This window comes from Corvus moneduloides, chromosome 11 (assembly GCF_009650955.1).
Source record: "Corvus moneduloides isolate bCorMon1 chromosome 11, bCorMon1.pri, whole genome shotgun sequence".
Classification (NCBI taxonomy): Eukaryota; Metazoa; Chordata; class Aves; order Passeriformes; family Corvidae; genus Corvus; species Corvus moneduloides.
The window spans coordinates 10705509-10726947 of NC_045486.1; the positions used below are offsets into that span (position 1 = coordinate 10705509).

The following is a 21439-nucleotide window of genomic DNA, read 5'->3' on the forward strand; positions in this document are numbered from 1 at the left end:
CTCTTAACACTGCGAGAACTGTTTAGGCAAACTCGTTCCGTATAAAACAGTGCTGTTTATCAAGCTGAGGTAGGAAAATAGATCTGATGGCTTCGCTGACCAGGAGAGACAAAGCCCCCCTGCCCGTGTGGTTGCCTCTCTGCAGCCAGAGCAGTGCAGGGCACTGCGAAGCTCTGTCACTGCTCACTGCTGACCTGCTGCCCGCAGGGAAGGGGTGCCCCAGGAGTGCTTCCCATGCCGGCTCCAGCATGTGGTGCTCCTGGGCAAGTGTCTCATGCTGCTTCCACACCCAAAATAAAGTACAAATCACTACATCTGGTTCCTTCTAAAACATTTATGTGAAATACAGAAAAGTAAATCTCACCTTTCCAGATAAAACCCATTCCTCTACTTCCCAATACCTGAGCAATCCTACATTATTTATTGCCTGCAATTTCCATTCCCTGAAGTACTATAAAGCTTTCAGAAAACTCTACATTCATAAAACCTGGAATGGAAAGTCATTTGTTCTAATCAACCTGCAGGAACTGAAGGAATCTTTTCAGTTTATTCCATTTTCATAACTGCACTGTTTTCCTTGACATCAATAAAGGGACAAAAATAAGTCTTTATATTCAATTATTGTGAAATGCACACCTATGCAATGGAACAGTTTGCTGAGAATGATGGCTCCTTAGTTAATTAAAAAGTCAGTGGCATGATACATATTAAATCATAGCTGGTTTAATAATTTATATATATAATTTGTTATCAAAATCATAGGCATACAAAAATAATAACAGAAAGAATTATTCTAACAAGTGCCTTTTTAACCAAGAGTTTCTAATAAAAACAATTTAGGAGTAACCCATAGCTTTTATGTTAACTGAGATCTCAGGCATATGTGGCCAGTTCATTCCCCACATAACTCAAGTGACTTCAGCTGGATCTGACCAGTTATTTTTGCATACTGTTTTGATACTGAAATTTTCACCAGAACCAGACAAACCAGCAAGTTTGTTCCAGACCACATCCATTCACTGCTTGCACATGTCATTATGAGTGCACAGTCATAAAAAAATCATGCTGCAGATTATCCTGTTTGATAGCTGCCAACCTTCCCCGTACCTGTGTGCTGGTTCTGATCTCTAACCTGATTGAGCTTGTGGCAGTGACCCGAAGATTGAGCTGACATTAGCTCTGCAGGAAGTTTTTAATCAGAACATGATTTTCAGATAGATATGCATCACTGTACCTGTAAATCTTTCCATCCACCACGGAAAGTTTCAGAGGGCTAACACTGCCACAAACCACAGCAGCCCTGCTGGCACACTGGTGGCCTTTGCAAAGCAGGCACTGCAACAGCAGCTGCCTATCAGGCTGTGATCTAAAGAGGGACTTTAATCTCCATAGTGTTAATCATTATGACTTTCTACTGGTTTTTAAACAAGGCCACTGGTGAGTGCACTGGGTGACACGAGCACTGCAATACCTCGTGGTCAACAGCAGAGAGAGCTCACAGAAGGAGAAAGTGAATTGCAGGGTGATCGACCATCACCACTGCAGGGGAATGAAGGCAGGACATATTCCACTAAAATATCTCCTGTTGGTCACTGTTAGAGACATGGTATGAGATAAAGCACTGCAGTAACAGAATAAAAATGGCAGGGCCACCTCTGTAACAGCCTTTAGGCACTTAGCTGCTTTTGGGGCTTAATTCACAATAGCTAACTTGAGTCGAGTATCACAAATGGAGATTAATGGAGGTGCCTCTCAAAGGGATTCACAGCAGCCTTAACCTCCCTGAGATATCTGCACCTCACTCCAAGCCCCAACCCGGGACCATCCTGCATAAACCCCTGGAGTCATCTCTCGAGGGACAAAAAAATAAAATAAGTGGATGCAACTGCTTTTCTTCAAAGAGATACCTACAAGCTGGTTGATGTCCTGCTCTCACTGCAACAGCTACCAGGCATGGAGAAAGCTCACTTTTGCTTTCTTTTGTTATTTGTGCTGCTTGAATCCCTATCTTTCATCTTGCAGAAGGATGTCATAACCATCAGGCAACAGGCTATTCTGGGCCTAGGAATGGAGGGCATTCACATCATCTCATGGAAGCTGCTCTTCACAGGGGTTATTGAAACACTCATCAACAGAGGGAGAAAGTGTGCAAAGAGAATCTCACAACTAGTGTTTAGGGTATGCTCTTATTTTTCACACAATTTTTGGGTGAACTGGTGGGAGAGCCATAAACCTGCTTAAGAGGGAACAGAAATATATAGATTTATAGATCCCTGAAGGATTAGGTTTGAAATAGGAGCTTAACTGCTCCCCATGGAGATTGATACTGGAAATACCCTGAAACAGAACACTGGGAACACAGGCTCCCCTTATGCAAAAAAACCCCCAAGGGGACTTGAAGCATTAGCCACCTCTAAGATTAAAAACTCTTCAGGATTGCAATTTTTTGCAGTCTACTTTTATCTCGTGACACAGAGTTCTTTATTTTTCTGCCAGCTCTAATCCTCTTGTCTGCAGATTTACTTTGACCCAGGTGTTAGTCAGCTCTACCCAGAGTTGTGCAAGGCTGACCAGTTGATTGCGTTCTGTAAACCCTGACTCTCCCTGGGACAAGGTGATCACCCTGTGGTTTGTCCCAATTACCTGCACACAAAATGTGAAATGGTGCCTTTCCAGACTTCTTTGTAACTGAGTGGAACTGCATTATAAAATGGGACTTCTAATTTGTCTCAAGATATCCCAAATTAATGGCCGTGCTTGAAAACCTTATTAGTGAGCATAAATTTGCTTCAGCCTTAGCTGGAGTGTGATGACAGATCACGAGCTCTCCCTTAGTCCATGAACCCTCAAGGTCATGCTTGCTTTTGGGGTTGTTTCACTGTACGGGTGGCAGGAGATGAACCACCACGACGTCAGTGCAAGTCACCAGCTCTCAACACTACCTATCCAAGGCTTGCACAAAATTAGTAACAGCCCAGCTTTACTGTGTATAGACTAGCTAAAATCCCAATTGTGTCTGGAGGGCCAGCAGCTGTGGCTGGCAGGCACGTACGGTCCACCAGTACCACAGGAATTGTCGCTAAGAGGCCACCTGGGACTGTGGTCCCAGCCCATGTCACGTTCAAGGGATGTCGGATTTATCCCCCTTTGCTGCCAACCATTGGTGTCCACCCAGCCATTCCCAATTACAGGAACTGTCTACAAAGGCTGCAAGGGTGGGGGGTACGGGCGATTCTCCCTGGCGAAGAAAAGCCAAGAAAAGTAAGTTTGTTTAGTGAAAGGCATTGTCTTTTTCCTTAATGGGGTTGGAGTTTCATTTCCTTTAGCTATGTCCCACTGGGTGAGGTTAAAATGGCTCTTAAGGGAAATAGTCTGACAGAGATGCTGAAACAATATGTTGTCACCGCCCAGGTCAGAAGCAGAGAATAATAGGTTATTTTTACTGTATCACTTAGTGGGGATGGTATCCGAGATCTAAGTCCATCAGATTCCCCCAAGGAAATATATTGTGAAAAAATGCTCTTACAACCACATAGTCCAAAAGGACCGATCCAAGTCTGAGGCATATGTCTGCCTCCCGGAGACACACGTCTGCCTGCCAGGAGCCACATCTGACTGTGAGAGTACCCCCTCCAGGAAGCTTCAGATGGCCCCAGGAAGCTTTGGTTTCATCTGATGAACTTAATATGGATAAATAAAAAGCAGCAGTCAAGCCTGCTATTTATGGTGTGCCCCTAGGCTGAGCCCAGCCACACTGCAAGGAGATGATCCAAAAGCAAGGAGAAAAGAAATCCAGACAGGGCCAGGCCCAGAAACTGCTCTCACATACACTGGTACAACCCCTCAATAACTGAGGATGGAGTAATCAATTGTCAAATCGATGCTGGTAAAATATGGAAAAATAGAACAAGGGATCAAGCACAGGCGCTTTGCACTTCTCAAGCATCTGGCTGCTGGTGTGGCCAGGAGGCCCTTCCACTGGAGAGTCACATTTCTGTCCCTTGCACAAATTTCCTTGGGTGAAATATCCTGCAATAACCCAGGCTCTCTTGCTGGCCCCCATAACTGATCAGTTGTTGGTGCACAGGTGAAAATACCACAAGACCAGCCATAAGAGGAGCGCTTTCACAGCCAGCTTGGCTTGGGCCATCTCCTGGGCTACAGCTATTGGATCTTCACATGTAGAGCCTGCACCTCAGATAACCCATACCCTTTAAAAAAAATACTGGCATTGAAATATAATCCCTCATAACACACAAAAAAATGGGGGGTAGGGGAAGGGGGAGGCACTGCACAGAGGGGGCAGACAGTCAACGGGGCAGATGAGGGAAGGCCACCAGCACAGCCAGGACCTGCTGGTTGTCAGAACAGACACAAGTCCAGTACTGCTGAACCACTGACTTTTTTTGACAGACAACCCATGGATTACACATCTGAAAATACACTGTGTTCAGTTTTTGCTTTGGGATTACAGTAATGATCCGCTCCAAGCTTCATATAGCTGGAGACAAGTGACCAATGCACAGCAACACCTTCCAGGAGGAGCCCTGAGGACAAATCCATTGTGGATGCCACCTCATTTAACAGTCACTAAAAATCAAATCTTTCAAACAGTGTTTTTCCAAATGCTGATGGAAATGGGAAATCAAAGTCTGCCTGTACACACAGATATGTGTTTGTAAATATTTACACATGCTAAAATGCACGCCTTGTCTTGCATGTGAACATCAGAAACCACAGCAAAGCAGATAACTTCTTTTTTAGCCAATGCATATGATTAAAGATTCAACATACTGAATTGTTGACTAGAATGGGAACTGAAGGTGTTTTTTTCTAGCTTCTTCTTCTTTTGGGAAACTAAAAGCAAAGTACACATTCAGAGTGTCTCTGACCTTGATGGGAATGCTGCTTGAGCAATGACTGTATGGCTGTACTGCTGATTTTATGGACTATTTTTGCAGTATGATGTGTACCATCACTACTTCTGCTTTCAAGGACCCTTCTCTACTAAGTTCAGCCTGTGCAGACTGTATATCTTGAGCTTCTCAGTGCTCTCTCATCCTTTTCTGCCTCAATGATTTTTGAAAGTCATCAGTTTACCACATAATTAATTTTTCTAACCCTGTTTAAGCTCCCTTCCTCTTTGGACATTGGTATCTCTCTTATTTTTCTGTCATTTTTTATTTTGTATCCTGCAAATTGAAGTCAACATTCCTTTAAAGACTGAACTTTCCTAGAACTGCCAATCTATTTGTGGATTGGCTCTTTTGAAAAATTATTATTTTACATTCACATTCATGAATATTTCAAAATTAGATGCCCTGATTGCTGGATCAGAGCTGGTCTTCAAATAAGCAGCTTCCACTTTCATTGAGAGCAGTGGAAAAGCTGCTATTGATTCCAACAGTAGTAGGATCAGGTCCCAAATAAAACTGCATTTATTATGTTTGGCTCATTTCCTAGGATTACTTGGTACTTTGAAAGCTGTAATTCTTAATGTTGACAGTTCTCCTTCCCTCCCAGGGCAGTGTGGTTAAAACAATCGATACATGATTAAAATAAACAGCCCCTTGATCAAACTTATGGCTTAAGTGCAAGTCTTTCGGATCTGGAGGAGAAAAAGCCTTTATGTCTGGCAGCCCTCAAGGCCCTGTCAGTATCCAAAGAGCACCTGACTTCACTTACTGTCCTCAGTTCATATCCAAGTTCGTTCTGCTTCACTGAACAAGATACCTACATTTTCTGAAAAATAGTACCACTCCCTTTACTGCACACACTGCCTCTCTTCCTCTTAAAAAGTGCCTCTAAAAATTCCCTGAACTGCAGCTCACTTTTATCTTTAATGGACTCCTCTTTTTCTGAATACTTTTCCCTGGTTTGGGTTGCTATTTAAACCCTAAAACCCATTTGTCCTTTCTTCTTTCTCGGTTTTCACTCCAACTTTCTCCATCTCCCTTCTTGCTTCTTCATCATTTCCTTTTCTTTCACTGTGATGCTTTTTTTAGTCTTCTAAGATTGACTGGAAAATTTGCTACTGAAAATTTTCTAGGAGCAAAATGAACTTCTTTATAAAGCTGAAGCCTACTCTGAAAGAAAAGTCCAGGGCTTAATGCAATTTCTTTTTCATCAGTTTTGGTCTGGACAAAAGGTATCTTTTTTCCTTACATGGTTTTTTTTCTTGCTGGTGTTTCCATTCATGCTCTTCAAATGCTTCAAATAGGCACCATGTCACACAACTGAGCTGTTATAAAATCCTGCATCTTTGCTCAGGTTTCAGCAGCAGAAAATCTGCAGTCACATAATACTCTGGATGCTCATTTTGTTCTACTTATTAATGTCAAAGAACAAAGCAGTTACAACTAAACCCAGAACAGGAGGAAATGAAAAACTCCTTTTCCATTTTGTGGGGTGGAAAGGAAGAAAATGGATACCCACAAATTCCAATGGATTTCAGAGGGAACATGACCTTGACCCTAAACAGGGGCTGAAGCAAAGATGATGCTTCCCAGCCTCAGGGATGGAGCCTGATTCCTCAGGGAGATGGCACAGGCAAGTCATGGTAGTCAGTAAGGAAGAGCATGGGATGCAGTGAAGCAGAGGACTGGCACTGAGTCACACTGATTATGACTCTGTCCTAGGGAAATCCCCTGTGGGCACAGGGTCTCCTGTATCCCAGTGAGAAACCAAGTGTCCTGCCTGGAGAGCCATGGTCCTCCTGTTCTGTCCTCCTCAGAGAGGCAAACCAGGGGCTGCTCTTGCAAAGACAACCAAGGGGAAGGAGGGGGGATTGGCAGTGGCAGAGAGACTGAGTGGAAACTGCTCGATGCGCTTTGCGTATTGTACTGGTAATTACGCGCAGGACAACAACCAGTTAAAACTTGGGTTTGTTCACATGAAGCCAACTGCTGACCCAAATTAATGCCTCTGGGTGTGCCAGCTCACAGCCTCCTGACTGTCAACAGGCTGGAAAGAAGCACCAGCTTCCCACTGCCATCCCTGCCTGCTCCCTCTGCTCTACCAGCTCTCCCGCCGTGGAAGTGGAAAACCATTACTTTACTGGGTGACACCACCTCTTGTGGCCTTTGTCCTTAAGGGAGGGCCCTTAACAAAATGCATTCTATCCACGTGGTGTAGCAAGCTGATGACATTCCAAGCAAGATGGGCATTGCTGAAGGAGATTCAACAAGCTGTGTGCATCCTCAACTCTTCAACCTCCTTGTACCCTGCAGTTATACACTTTTTGACCAAATGAACAAGCATTGTTGTATTTTGCTTTAAATTCTGAGGGTCTGCCGTTGAATGGATTGCAATTCTCTATCAAGTTCTGGTGTCAATTAAATTAGTTTTATTGCCACAAATAAACCACACCAAAATCAATTAAAGGATGTCCTTCATCCTGCTATTAAAAAAGGCAAACTCCGTAAAGCTCTCAAAGCTTATGAACTCAAATGGTCAGTGGTGTGCCCTGTGCCTATTGAATTTTTTGCATGTGATTAATAGTGTATTGATCCTATGTGACACTTCGGCAAGGCACTTACAACACATGATAATGTCAGACAGCAATTTCCATGCTACGATAATGGAGCACTGCCCCGGCAGAGGGAAGAGAAACAATAAAGCAGCCATTTAGTGAGGCAAATGTGCAATAAAACATATGAATTCCTTATTTCAAAGAAATCTTTTCTTGGGGATAAATAATTTCACCCTCGCCTGTTTTTTCTTTCACTCTAGTTCTAAATTTAGCCTTAAATTAACTGAGTTTACCAATGCTAATGTTCAGGGCTTTCTCCCAATTGAGGATTACAATACTTTTTCATTATGTTTTCTAACTAAGTAAAAAAAAGATGGATGTGTAAGATTACACGTTTTTGGAAAAACAAGTAGAGTTTTCTATACCCAGCCATGGCTTTGATCAGCTGTTGCCATACCTGCCTAGGCCACCTCCACACAAAGCCAGAGTTGTGTTTTTACTGCCTCTATCCATTCATCTTAAACAATAACTGAGGACAGATTTCTATCCCAGCTGTGGCAGCTGTTTAAACATGTCATACAGTACCTTACTCCCAGAAATCTAGATCCTCACACTATCAGTGGAAAGGAATAATCTTTTCTTCTTTGTTCCTGTGCCCCATCTGCCTAACACCTGATTTTTTTTGTTTTTTTCTAGAATACATATATGGAAGGAGGAGTTGTGCAACACGGCACCGTGGGTGGAAAGCAGCCAGCCAACCTGTACCAGGAAAACAGCTATTACACGCACGCGATCCGCAGTGTTAGTCCCATTACAGGGCTATAAAACCGAGCAGGTTACAAAGCCCTGAGGGCTGGGCCATGAGTACTAAAACTTAATGGGGAGAGTGAGGTACTTTTGATTTTAGCCTCGACTTCTCCTCCATGCTGGCAGTAAATATCAGCAAAAATATGACTCAGTGACAGAAATGAGCTGTAATCTTTTAAGAAGTGCAGCAACAACCCTTTGCTGATGAACCAGGGTGACTGGGGTGCTTGGCCAGAGCACCTCTGCTCACAGGCCTTCAGCAACAGAAATTTCCTAAGCACCCTGAGGTTTACTTTACTGTTGTTTTCTTTCCTTCAAGAAAAAAAAAAAAAAGGAACAAAAACCTTAGGCGTACGAAGTTTCACACAGGAAATGAAATTGAAACCACTGACATGGCAGTGCAGCAGCACGGGGGAGTCTGCAGGGGATGTGCAAAAAGAAGAAGTGGCAAAGCTGGTGAACAAACTCAGGGAGAGCACAACTTTGCAAAACAGGTTGGTGAAACACAGACTTTCACACACACAAAAAAGTGAAGCTCTGTAGACACTATGAAATTTATTTGCTCTCCTGCAGCTGGCGCCAGGTGCTGGCTTGCACGGCCGGACAATGGCATGTTTTGTTTAATCTCAGAACAGCCTTGGCTCTGTCTCCAGCTGCAGCCCTGTCCTCTCAACTTCCCTGGCTGCCCAGAGCCACTCATTGTGCTCCTGGAGGGCAATTGAGAAGGAATACCACTATGTCCTACAGGCCTTGTAATGGGCATGATTTGATCAAAAAAATCACTAATTTGATCACTTGGCCATCTGCTTTGAAGTTCTGAGTTGCGAGCAGAACCTTTGGTATTGACCACTAAACCACCGTGCTTTTAAACACTGTGTGATTCAGAGTGATTCCCAACCAGAGGTGTATTTTCAGTTCAGTTTTGCCATGGGTCTCTGACATCAGCTTTCACAGAGTGGGAGCTGTGCTCGTTTTTATGTCAAGAGATATGAAAACCAAACAGCACCAGAACAAATACTTCATTTTTCCAAGGAAACCAACACATAAACCACTTCTGCATACCACGGTCTGCAAAGTGCAAAGCACACACCAAGCAGCAACAAAACCCTGAGCTCACACACTACCTGGACAAAAGCCCCACAGAATTCACCCTGGAATTGCTGACTCCAAAGGGAATTTTATTACAGCAAAGGCAGACTCCAACACAAGAAACAAGTACATGCATTCCCACCTTTATACCAGGGTCAATCCCACATGCTACAGGTACTTGTTTACTTGTTTTTCTGCTGGCTTTTGCAGGTAAGCTTCCCCAAATACAGCACAACAATATGTGAAGAGCCTGAGTATTTTTCTCCATCTCTTCTTATCTTTTCAAACAAATGCCAGTTGATGGTTTCATTGCAGGTTGCTTTTATAGTCCTAGCCTGACTACTGTAAACTGAACTTACTCCTGTTACCAGCTGAGGATTTTTCTCGGTGCAATTTCATCTCAGTGAACACACTTACATAAGATACCAACACGGCACATTAACCTTTAGTATCTACAGCTGTCTTCACCATGACTACAATTGTTTTTCACCATTTGATTTTCTTATGCAAAAGCTAATAATAGACAGGTGGGAAATTGTTTGCAGTTCCACTATAAACAATAGGCACCTGACAAACAGCTGAGATAGCAACAAAAACACTTCACATACAAATTAATGGTAGAAAGTGAGAGAGTTCCTTGGTTGAATTGTCTGAATTTTTGTAGGTGACTTGTACAAGAGCAACATGAACTTGTGATAGCTTTACAGAAATCTAGGCGAAAGGAGAAACCTAGGTGATTCGAAGTCAGATGTACTGCTTGAAATTCCACATTTGGATACCACCTGCCCATGAAATTTGACTTGTAACGTATTACTTGTGTACTGCACAAAGGGCGGAGGAGAAAGGAACTTCAACCCTACTGAGCACCAGTATTTTCCATTACTATATTCCCTCTACATGGCACAACACCCTTTTTGCACTTGAAAGAGCAGTACTCTGCATCTTTTGAGGAGGATGAGTTATGAGGTGAGAGTATGTGTGCGGTTACAGAAAAGGGAGGGCAGCAATGAAAGCTCGTCTGTCCTGTCAAAACTTGATTTTAGAATCCTGCCTTGTATAAAAGGGGACATCAAAAGCTTTTGGTTGCCCATATTTAGTCTTTCCTCAATCCACTATGGCAGCCCCATTTGTAAACTTTACTTTTGATAGAGCCTGATGGGAAATCAGGTGTTTGGATAAGTAATATACTTCTTGTTGATAAAGTAGAGAGAAGGAGAAAAAGCACTTTTAACTTGTCAGATTTGAAAGAGCAACCCTATGAAACCCTATGAAATGTTCCTGTTTTTTTTTTTCCCAGCAAGGGAGTTTTTGAGGGTTTTTTTCCCCCTAGAATAGCTACATCGTTGTTGAAAATCCCCTAGGCTGGTATGGTCAATCTGAATGTGATCTTGCTTCCTCTCAGCACAATTAAAATAACATTGTTCTGATGAAGGGCATTTTTTTGGCTAACATATGGGCCTACCATGAAAATTTGCTATCCGATGGAGCTTGCAGATGCCCCTGTGCATGTCCCAGCTCTCTGGCAGACAGCTGCAGGGCTGGGAGGGCCTTGAGCTGAGGAGCAGATGCTCTGTGCAGCATTAACTCCCTCACGTGGTTACGGCTGCATGAGGAAACCAGCACGTAATGGCCCAGTGAGGGCAGTTGGTGACTCACTAAATCCTAAATTCCCCAAAGCTCTCTTCAAGGCTGCTAGAGAATGAGATTTGTCACTGAAAAGGAAAAAAAAATAAGGTGGTATTTACTTTTTAAAGACTTATCATCCTGATATAATTATTCATCAAACTCTTCAATTGGTAACTTATTGGAACTTACTGAAGATTTGAAGAGAACTCAAGTGAAATCCTGTTACAAATTTCAAATAATTCCAGAGATACCCAAATTTCACCTACTGATCTCACTTGAGGTCACCATTTACATCTTGATATTGTTCCCACGTGAATAAACCCACTGTCCCCTCATGAGGTCTCTCCTGGTCTATGCAGGTAGGAATGAGAGTGACAGTGACAGGGAGTGAGGAGTTAATGACATGCACAGTACTATGGCTGAATCAGTACAGGAACTGGGTATTAAACAGAACCATAAAGTAATTCGGGTTAAAAGGGATTTCTGGAGATCATATAGCCCAGCCTCCTGCTCAAAGAAAGGCCAATATCAAAATTAGACTGGCTTGCTGATGGCCTTATCTGGTTAAGCTCTGACCAAGAGTGGAGACGGTACAATCCCTGTGCAATTCGTCCCACTGCTTGACTGTGCTCAGGATGAACATTTATTCCATATAAACAATCTGAATGTCTCTATTGGACAAAGAAGGAAGAGGAGGAAGAAAGGGAAAGGGGATTGATACAAAATGACAAGATGATACCAAATGGAAGGCTCACTCCTCACTCTCCTGGTACTGCACACATACAATACAAGGAGTTGGAAAGCAAAAGATACTGAGGAGGTGTGCTGTGAGTGACAAATGGGTAAGCTCCAGGTTAAGTACAAAATAAGCAATAGTCCCTGGTGGCAGCATATCAGACAATACCCATTTTATTGTCAGAGTAAAACATATTCCTTTAAGAAAACCAAACAAAAAGCCCTACTGAGTTCTTCAGTGCATGCCAAGCAATTATTGCTTTCCACAATGTGTCCTGTGACTCACTGTGCCACAATGAACTGGCATATGGTGCTCATTCAGGGTATATAACTCACACATTAGCTCTGAAGAGCTAATAGTCACTTGGACTCTAGTTAATGTTGGGGGTTTTTAATTTCCCCATGGCAATGCAATAAATGTCATGCTTATTATTGTATTATTATTATTATTTTTAAAAAAATCTGTTTTTAGTGGCAGGCAAGTGTCATTAATGCCTCAAATCTCTCATATGCAAGGAAAATTAATTCAGACAAACTCTGGCATGCGAAAGCATATAAATAATTGTTAAATACTACCTGTGGTCTTCTGGGTCCAGATTTGACTGATGCCAAGAGCAATCAACTCCTTTTTGGCTGCAAAGGATAGGAGGGCACTCAATACCTTGCAGAAGGCACTCAGTACCTGGCAAAAATCAAGCTTTCGGTGTGCCAGCTCCCCATGAAAGAGCAAACCTTGAAGCATGTTCAACAGAAAAGGTTCTCCTCTCTTGCAAGGGAAGGCAACCTCCTAGAGAGACACAGAGCCAGCTCTCTGTAGGGTGTCAAATACTCTTCTGGGCTGGAAAAGGGGCACTTTCTCTTATCAAAGGAGACACAAAAAGTAACAAAGCATTTCTCTTTCAGTAAGTCTGCCCAAGAGCAGTAGACTAGAAATCCAGCTTTTATCATGAAGAAAACATCAGAGATGCTTAAAAGCAGGGACTGAGTAGCGGCAGAACAAACTGTGTGATTACAAGAAAATTCTTCTCCTGTAATCAAGATGCTGTAAATGAGCCCAGGCTGCACCCTGACTTGTGAGTACAATCAAGAGAACATGGATTCAGGTGGAGCCTTCCACCACACCCACATGATTTCATTGGGGTAAGAATCCTGTAGAGGTAAGGTCTATTTAACACTTGCAGGCATTTGACAAAAGTACACCGAAGCCAGTGCTATTCATTAGCAAAAGTGGATCAGAAAGATGGAAGGGGATAATTGGGATTTTGTCCACGTAGGGACTCAGAGCTACAGCAGACGTGCAATGGGGTTGAAGGTCAGCAGGGGTGATTCCTGAAAAAGGGGGTCTGACTTCTGTCATAATTTACACGATAAAGCAATAGTAATGCTACTGTAATCAACAAAACTATGCTGGAATAAATCAGTTGAGAATTATATCCTGCATTTTTATGTCTTTGAGCTAATTTCACAGGTATCAAACAACACTAACATCTCAAATGTGACTTGGAAGGAAAAAAAAAAACACTTCAGCCTATAGCTCTACTGCTCCTGATCCCCAAGGACTCAGTTATTCCCTTGGTGGTCTCCTGTATAGCCCAAATGCAATGATTACCAATACAAATAATTTTTCCTATGTTTTTGGTTTACAAAATGTAAATTTAGACTGTGTGGTCTCAGCTGTTTTCTTCAGTATTTAACACAACAGTGATGGAAGAGTATGTCCATGACCTTACCATGAATGGCCATGGGGAATAAGGACCTGCTCTGCCTATTTCCTCCCCTTGAATCTCCTGAACTGTTTAGTTAGATGGGAGATAATTGAAATCATGCCTGAACCAAGACTCCCAGCATTTGACCTGCACCCTTTTATTGCTACTCCGTAGGTTCTTTGCTAGTGGTCACAATATATTCCCCATCTCCTCATTAATATCTTTGATTTATTAAAATATTTGTTGCATCTCACTCAGCTACCTTCCTCTAGGAATATATTTGAAAAACGGCAAAAGTACATAAAAATTAAGTAGAGCTCAGGCCTTTTTCCAATCAAAAGTCATATTAATCTATGCAGAAATGTCAAAGTGTTCATTTCACCCAAGGAGATAAACCAGCATTTAGGTAATAACCACCTTCTCCTCAATGCAAAGACCTTCTACCAGAGAAGAAAGGCTGCCCTTGTCCAGATCTCAAACGTTCATTCTCTTGTTGGCTAATTCATGACAGTGTTAGCTAGATTTTTATTATAGAGTATTATTTGTAGCTGCTGTTTTCATGAAGCAGCTGTAATAAACAAGTGGGATTTATGTTCCTTTTTAAATGCTTGAAATAATTAGCTCTGTTAAATTTAGACTCTGAAAAAAATGTACTGATTTTTCTATTTTTTAATAGTTACAGAAGCTACAAAGCAATCTAGCACCACCAGTCAGGCCTGGGTCAGAATAATATGCATGCCATATAGCAGCCAAAATGTGTTTCACATGAGGAAATAATCTAAGTTCTCCAAACAACCTTTTAAAAGTAAATGATGGTTGTGCTGAATGAAATGTTTTAACAACTGCACTGTGTGCTATTTTTCTCCAGCCTAAACGCAGACAGGACTTTGTTTTATTCCTGTTCTGGTCTGTACAGGTGCAAATGGGCCCTCAGGATGTGGATCACACTGGTGAGCTCAGCTGAAAGCAGGATCAATACCGAGACCCAGATCCAGAGCAGAATTTTTCAGCTGCTTCCTACCTTGATTTATGCTGCATCTAAAAGCCCTGACCCATGCCAGACATTCAGATACTAAACTCAGAGCTTGTGGTTTGCCCTCATCTCTGCATCATTTACTTTTTCCACTCATTGCCCCTCAACCACAGCTTGCTGTATTGACAGTCCAGACACTTATTTGGAATAAGTAAACACGGTGCCCTCTCCAACCCAATTTGGCCATTTCACAGCTGGTGCTGCACTTCAGAGCCTGATCCAACAAACCTGCTTCATGACAGCACCGAACAAACATCCTCTAAAAAGCTTTCCACTCATACTTGGGGTTTTTTCGGTTGGTTGGTTGGTCAGTTCTGTGACTCATCAGCCTTACAGTATTTTTTTTGGTGCAGGTGCCACCACCTCAGCTGTTCAGGTTTCCTCAGTGCAGTGGGAAAGACAAGATGAAATTCCAGGGACCAGGACAGAACTCAGCCTTAACAGCTCTACAAGGGAGGACTAAAGTCCAGCAGACCTTCAGCTGACTACAACCCCAGGAGAGGTGAGGAAAAGATGATCTGCTGTGGGAAAGACCACATCATGCCATGCATAGAAGAGGCACAGAAACAATACACTCATTGTATAATGAGGAAAGGTAAAAAATTAAGACAAGGAGAAGGCTAAACCTGTCAGTTCTTATGAACTTTTTAAACTAGAGGATAGATAATTAGGGAAGGTATACAAATAAGAATCATGAAGCTGGGAAAGGAGTCTGGACTAACATGCAAAAGCTGTAATAGGTATCAAAATATTAAAAATTTAAGTATTTTTTTCTATATAGAGTAAAACAGTAACAACTTCTATGTAAATGATAAAATCCCAGGGCATTAAAATAAATAATGGCACACTGTTTCAAAATATTCCTGGATAAAATAAGTGGCATGCAATGGGATGGGGATTTAGTGTTTGGAAGTATAAAGCCCAACATCCCAGGAGAGCAGTGACATTGCCTGAGGAGCAGCTAGCAAAGCCATGAATCCAAGAAGGACCTAAAGGTGATTCCAGGTAAGATTAGCCAAGTAATAGAGTTTCTCTGTGTGATCCTACTGAGTGATGCAGAAGGGTCAAAAGCTAAGCTACTTCTGGATGTGGGCATGGGAAGGGATGATACGGAAATCTAAAGCATAATGCTGTGTCAAAACAGCCACAGTGAACAAATTATGAGTTGTTCAAGTCTCCACATATTAGAAAGGAGATAGAGAAATTAAGGGAAATACAAATAAGGACAATAAAAGTGATCTAAGGAGAGAGTAAGCTAAAATTAATATGTTCTATAAATGAGAAGACTCCTGGGCTGAGATCCAGCTATAAATACCTTCCAGGTACTGTGTGTAGAGGGAAGGTAATTAATCTAGCTCAAAAGATAGTAGGGCAAGAAGCAATTGCTTGAATTTAGGAATGGAAAAATTCAGGATATATAATAAGAAAAATTTGTTTGAAGAGACACATCTGCTCAACAAGGCAGATTCCCAAGGTGAGAGATAAGGCACACTTACTGTATGCAGTCCAGAACAGATTGAGTAAGGATGGGGCTTTGGGAAGTTTTGCCATCACAACTTTCTACTGTCCAAAAAGATCACCACAGTCCAACTTACTGATCTTTTCGTTGCACTCTTTTATGGGTTATCTTCAAGACTGCTTCTCTATTTTAAAAAAACCCAAAACAACAGCCAACCTATATATCCAGGAAGTGAGAATACATCTACACCAGAGCTCAGAGCTGAGGGTGTGCAGCACCTCAGTGTGCACGACAGGGAATGGCAAACCTCTCTGCCTCTCTTCTGGCTATGCAGTGGTATGGGCAATGCGAGTCTGTTGGGTGCTGGGCCTAAGAGTGTCAGCAAGAACAAAAACACTGACCCAGACCTCAGATTATTCTGAGTATCTCAACACTGAGGTCAAAGGCCAAAGTGGGAACTACCTCTTGTGATACTCATGGTCTTCCCCAGCCTTGCATTAAGACATCCTGCATGGAAGCTTTCAATGTCACTGCATAAATTATGTACTTTGATTTATGATTAGCTGAAAACCAATGCTAGCAGTATTTAATAACTCTCAGGAGCTCTAAATACAAAATAAAGAATAAAATAAAATAAAATCCCCAAAACATTTGCAACAGACCTTACAATTTTCAATGACAAACGGGTACACACAAATGTGAGGAATATAAAACCCAAGTACCCTTAATACCCTCCCTTAAACAAATCCCATCCCAACTGCACTCACCAATCGGGACTTCTGTCCCCTCCTCAATGTAGATGGGCAGTGGTGATTCCTCCATAGGATGAGGCACTGATGGAAAGTAATGAATTGTGGTAGTATTTGTCGCAAAGTGACTAAAATAAGATGGTCCCTTTCTTATCATTACAACTACATATGGCTGGTTACTATCACAAAGAGCCCTTTCTCAAAGTGGTCACCTCCTGTCACAGAGACTGGCCCAAGTCATGGCCTGAGGGGTTAATCCCCACTGAGCATTCACTGCCACAGGAGTCAACCCCCTTGGAACCGGGCCTGGGAGAGATCACTGTCCTGGATGCTTCACCATCCTGCCATTCACTATAACCTCACTACTCCCATCCCTGGAGTTTAAGTTGCTTTTGGAAACTCACATCGTTGTAGAAGCCAAGGGAAGCCAATGCACAGACAGGCACAAATAGAGTTATTGAGTCAAAGTCATAATATTTCATGCACAGAACCAGAGGAGAGAGGCTCTGGTGCTCAAAGCTTGCCGTTAGCTGTTGAAAAGCCACAGCAGGTGATGGAAGGCTGCACTGCAAATGGCTTCTGGACCACTGACTTTTCATTACTCATTTTAGAGTGCATGTATTGGACTTAGGGATTCTTCTTTGGGATACTGCAATCTCCAAGCAAAACTCTCCAAATCTACACTGCGTGGTTATTCTGCAGCTTCCAGACACCGTACCATCACTGCTGTAGGGTTCGTCTGTTTGGGTTCTCCTCTATTTGGGAGCTTCTTCCATTAAAGGTGTTTTTGCTGCACCATTTCCCACTTATAATCTCTGTGAAGCACATGCTTCACAGGATTTTCAAGAGATCTGAATTTCCTACTCTAGAATGAAAAAATAATGAGCTACAATTGTTGAAAATGTTCATACTCAAAATCCTTCCGGATTTTTTCCTTCTCTGTTACCTTTTAAAAATGATGATGTACCTTCTCAAAGATACAAACACTTCATCTAGTCTCACCTAGGATTCCCAGCAGCAGGGAAGGAGGATTCTTTAATCCTTTGTGGGGTATCCTTCACTTATTACTGGATTTTTTTGGTTTTGGATTTTTTTTTGAAAGATTGTCTTATCCATAAAACCAGCCAAAGAACACTTGTGGTTTAAAGCTATTAAATAAAGCATCTAACAATGTTTCTGCTAGGAACACAACCAGAATAAAGAGTGTTTTCAACAGATGCTTGACTAGCAATGGGCATAATATAAACCCCACGCTGGTGCTTTGCAGGATGCAAAGGGCTGCCAGCTCCTGCCCTTCTGTCAGCCCACCCCTCGCTCACGTGGAAGATGAAGGAAAGCACGGGGGAGACGAAGAGCAGAACACGGTTGCCTACAGAACTACTGTTCAAGCCACAGAAATCATGGTCTACCGGGACGCCTTGCGCAAGCCACTTTTATCTAGAAGCTGAACTAACATTCCAGCTCAACAATAGCAAAAAAACATTTGTTACCACACGGCATTTTGCTACATATTAACCAGCAAGTTGCTACGCAAGCATAATGGAGTGCTGCAATTCCGAGATACATGTTGTTAAAAAAAAAAAAAATTGACTTATGGGAAATCAGCCTGAGGTGAGTGCTCGTGGGCTTGCCATGCCACTGGACACAGTACATGCTTGGAAGTTATGCAAAGCAGGCCCTGCATTGGGAACAATGCAGTCATTTTCCTTGCTAAGCTAATTTTGCATAAAGGCAATGAGAGTCTTCATCTATGCAGCCCCTTAAAACATTTAATCAGATTTATTTACTAGGAAGAAATACCAGAGCAGAGCTTCCTATACTACTCAACAGTTTTCAAAGCTGAGATATGCAAAAAAACCCAGGTCACTAGATGGTGTGGAAAAAAACCTGTTGTGTTTTTATGACATGCAGCTTTCTCAGTCCCAAGAAAAATACTTTAACAGGCTCCCCCAGACCGAGAGCTAGGCTGGAGCCAAATGCTTTCACAAAACATTTGCAACAGTATACACCAATGGTTGGTGGCATCTACTCTTACTTTAATGGGCATCACCATAGATTGTAGAGAAGGCCTGAAATACCTACAGGCTATTTGAGGCCAGGTACACGTACACACACTCTCTCTTACCCACACAGACACATGCACACATTTGCACACGTGCACACAACAAATGGCTCTATGGGCAGAACTTGGATTCTGTAGGATCCAAGGCAGAAAGGCTGACTTTTGTCACAGGGTTTGAGGATCAAGGACTCTGGGGTGCTAAATCCACCTCTCACTTATGTATCTCCTCTGCCTTGGGCAAACCATTTTAACATTATCCCTCCAGGATTTACACACCAACTTTATGGGCATGCTGTTTAAATGTCTGCAAAGTGCTTTGCAACCTTTTCTAAATTCTGTGGTGATACACACAGAAGAACTGCACAGACAGATTTAAGATATCAGTTGCTGAGCATTATTGCTGTAGAACTACAGCCTATTTTTACATGCTCTATACTTGGTTTCTACAAACAGATGGTAAGTGTTAAGTATTTGAACGTTTTAATGAGCTTTTAAAGCCTTTTGTAATTTCATAAACAAGCATAAATAACACTTACATGAAGAAGAGTCTCTGCTGAATGTATTTTCTTTTCCTGTTTGGAAAAAAAAAAAGAGAAAAAGAAAAAGGAAAAATATTTTAAAGGAAAAAAAATGCGTCCAGCAAGATAAGTCAGGCAGGTTTTGATGTTATAATGCACTGCGTTTTCTGATTTCATCAGTAAAAACTTTTATTTGAAGAACACTAGGACACTCAATATAGACTCAATGCCAAAACAAGAGATCATTTCTTGTTTCATCCTATGTAGAACGTCACAGGAGATATGACTATATCCATCTAAATAGCAGAAAATTACACTGCAACAGTGAAATAAAATACAAATGCCATGTGATCTGGATCAAAAAATTTAAAAATAACAGGATTTTAAACTACATTCCAGCTCAGAGAAAACCCCATGGCTCAGTGTATGCGTTGTTCTCCTACCTATGGACATGGGACCTACACCAACACCCTGAAGCAGGGCCCTCCTGCTGCATTTTGGCACAGCAGGGTTGTTTTTCCATGCCAGTGCTCAAGCACTGGCTGCATTCAAGCCCAGGCTGGGTAGCCACAGCAGCGAAGGCGTCCGTCGAGGCTGTGACAATTCTGAGCGATAGATAACCACAAGAGGAAACCCAGCAACTGCTAGAATGTGGAACCTTCCCAACAGGCCTTAACAGCCACCTCCTGCACCCATGGGGCTGCCACCCACCCCAGGCTTGGTGCCATTTGATTCAAACTCCCCTTCCACCAGCCGGGCTGGTGGGTTCGGTGGGTGCTCTCGGAACAGGGTTTAGGGCTGGCACTAAATGGCTTTTTGCCGGTGTAAATCTGGACACATTGGAAAAAAAGAGACTGACAGAAATACAGAAATACAGAAGATGCTGTAGGACACCAGCCATGGTTTCAGAGTCATGGACTGGCAACACAGCAGCCCTTCCAACAGCAGGTTTTTTGGGGAAAAAGGACAGTAAAGAGTGGCATTTTAAATTAATTTCTACTATATTACCTTGTGTCAATATTAGCTACTATGTAAGCAATTTAAAAGGCTTTTTCTGAAGTTTACGTGCCTTGGGATCATACTCAGCTCACACCAATCAATTAAATCCATGGCAATACAATGGCTGAGGATTCAAGTAAATAGGCATGTATGGAAGAAATTCAACAAATATTTAATCATTGCATTTTCATCCACCTGCTTTCCTTCTAAGGGCCAAGGACCCAATCCTGCAAGCAACCCCCCTAGAGTGGCATTAGAATAAATTTTAGTTCTGTATATAGAGCCCTTACTGGAGTAGACACAGGATTACTTTTAAAAAAATTACCCTGATCCATTCTGGTCACGTAAATTAAGTTAGTGATGAAAAGAAGTCGAAGGCACTAATCCGACTGGGTAATCTATTCAAAGCTTCACTTCTTAAATGATCTACAATTTACTCATATGACCAATCAAATAAACATTAGTTACAAAAGGCTGTAACTACCATGGCTTTCCCATCCATTTTTATGTGTTGTAATATGGTTAAATTTAAAAGAAACTAATCAGCATAATCTTTTCAGAGTTGTTTGCCAGCATGATTACAACCTCAGGAAGGGCACCGCTGCAGACACTCCCCTTACTGGTGGAACTGGCAGCACTGCCATTGGGGCATTAGTGCAATGTTGCCCCACTGCCCACGGCGGCAAAAATGTGGGGCATTGGAAAACCTAGAAGGGGCAAAATTAAAATAATAGGGGATTGCTGCTAAGCCTTGATGTGCATTGATGAAAATCCTAGGAGTATTGCTGCCTGGAAAGTGCCCAAGAGTCTCTTTGGAAACATCCAGCCCATAGGTCCTGGCTGGAAGCCACTAAGATACACTAAGAGTATTGATTAAAAAAACCCTCACTGAAATATTAGCAATGATTAGCTGTAAGACAAGATCTTCACGGGGGCTTTACAAACAGAACTCCACTCAGGCACGGGAGGTTTCCCAAGCACTCTGCAGCAAGAGCAAGCCAACCTAAAGTGTCTTCCTAGTTTTCCAGGGTAATGTGGCACCTCTTTTCTGCCAGCATTTCACACCGACTGAAGCCTGCTGCCACTGCCCCAACATTTCACCTCTGACATGAAAGCTCCAGGCAACCCACCCAAAAGCTTCACATTTGAGACTATCAATGAAGAGTTGTACGCCAAATTCTTCCT

At 42.3% G+C, this 21439-nt stretch overlaps 1 protein-coding gene across 5 annotated transcripts in view; it reads right to left on the minus strand.

Moving 5' to 3' along the window:
* Positions 1-21439, minus strand: part of SLC6A6 (solute carrier family 6 member 6) — a 57966-nt gene that overhangs the window by 34027 nt on the left and 2500 nt on the right. For 2 of the 5 annotated variants that reach the window (XM_032121057.1, XM_032121059.1), the window contains exons 2-4: positions 19274-19309; positions 16694-16759; positions 12305-12361 (exon numbers count right to left, since the gene is read on the minus strand). The exons of 1 other annotated variant lie outside the window; for it this stretch is intronic. In XM_032121057.1, the coding sequence (XP_031976948.1) occupies positions 12305-12361; positions 16694-16759; positions 19274-19309 (159 nt within the window). The remainder of the gene's footprint in view (positions 1-12304; positions 12362-16693; positions 16760-19273; positions 19310-21439) is intronic. 2 more of the 5 variants (XM_032121058.1, XM_032121060.1) reach the window with 2 other exon arrangements.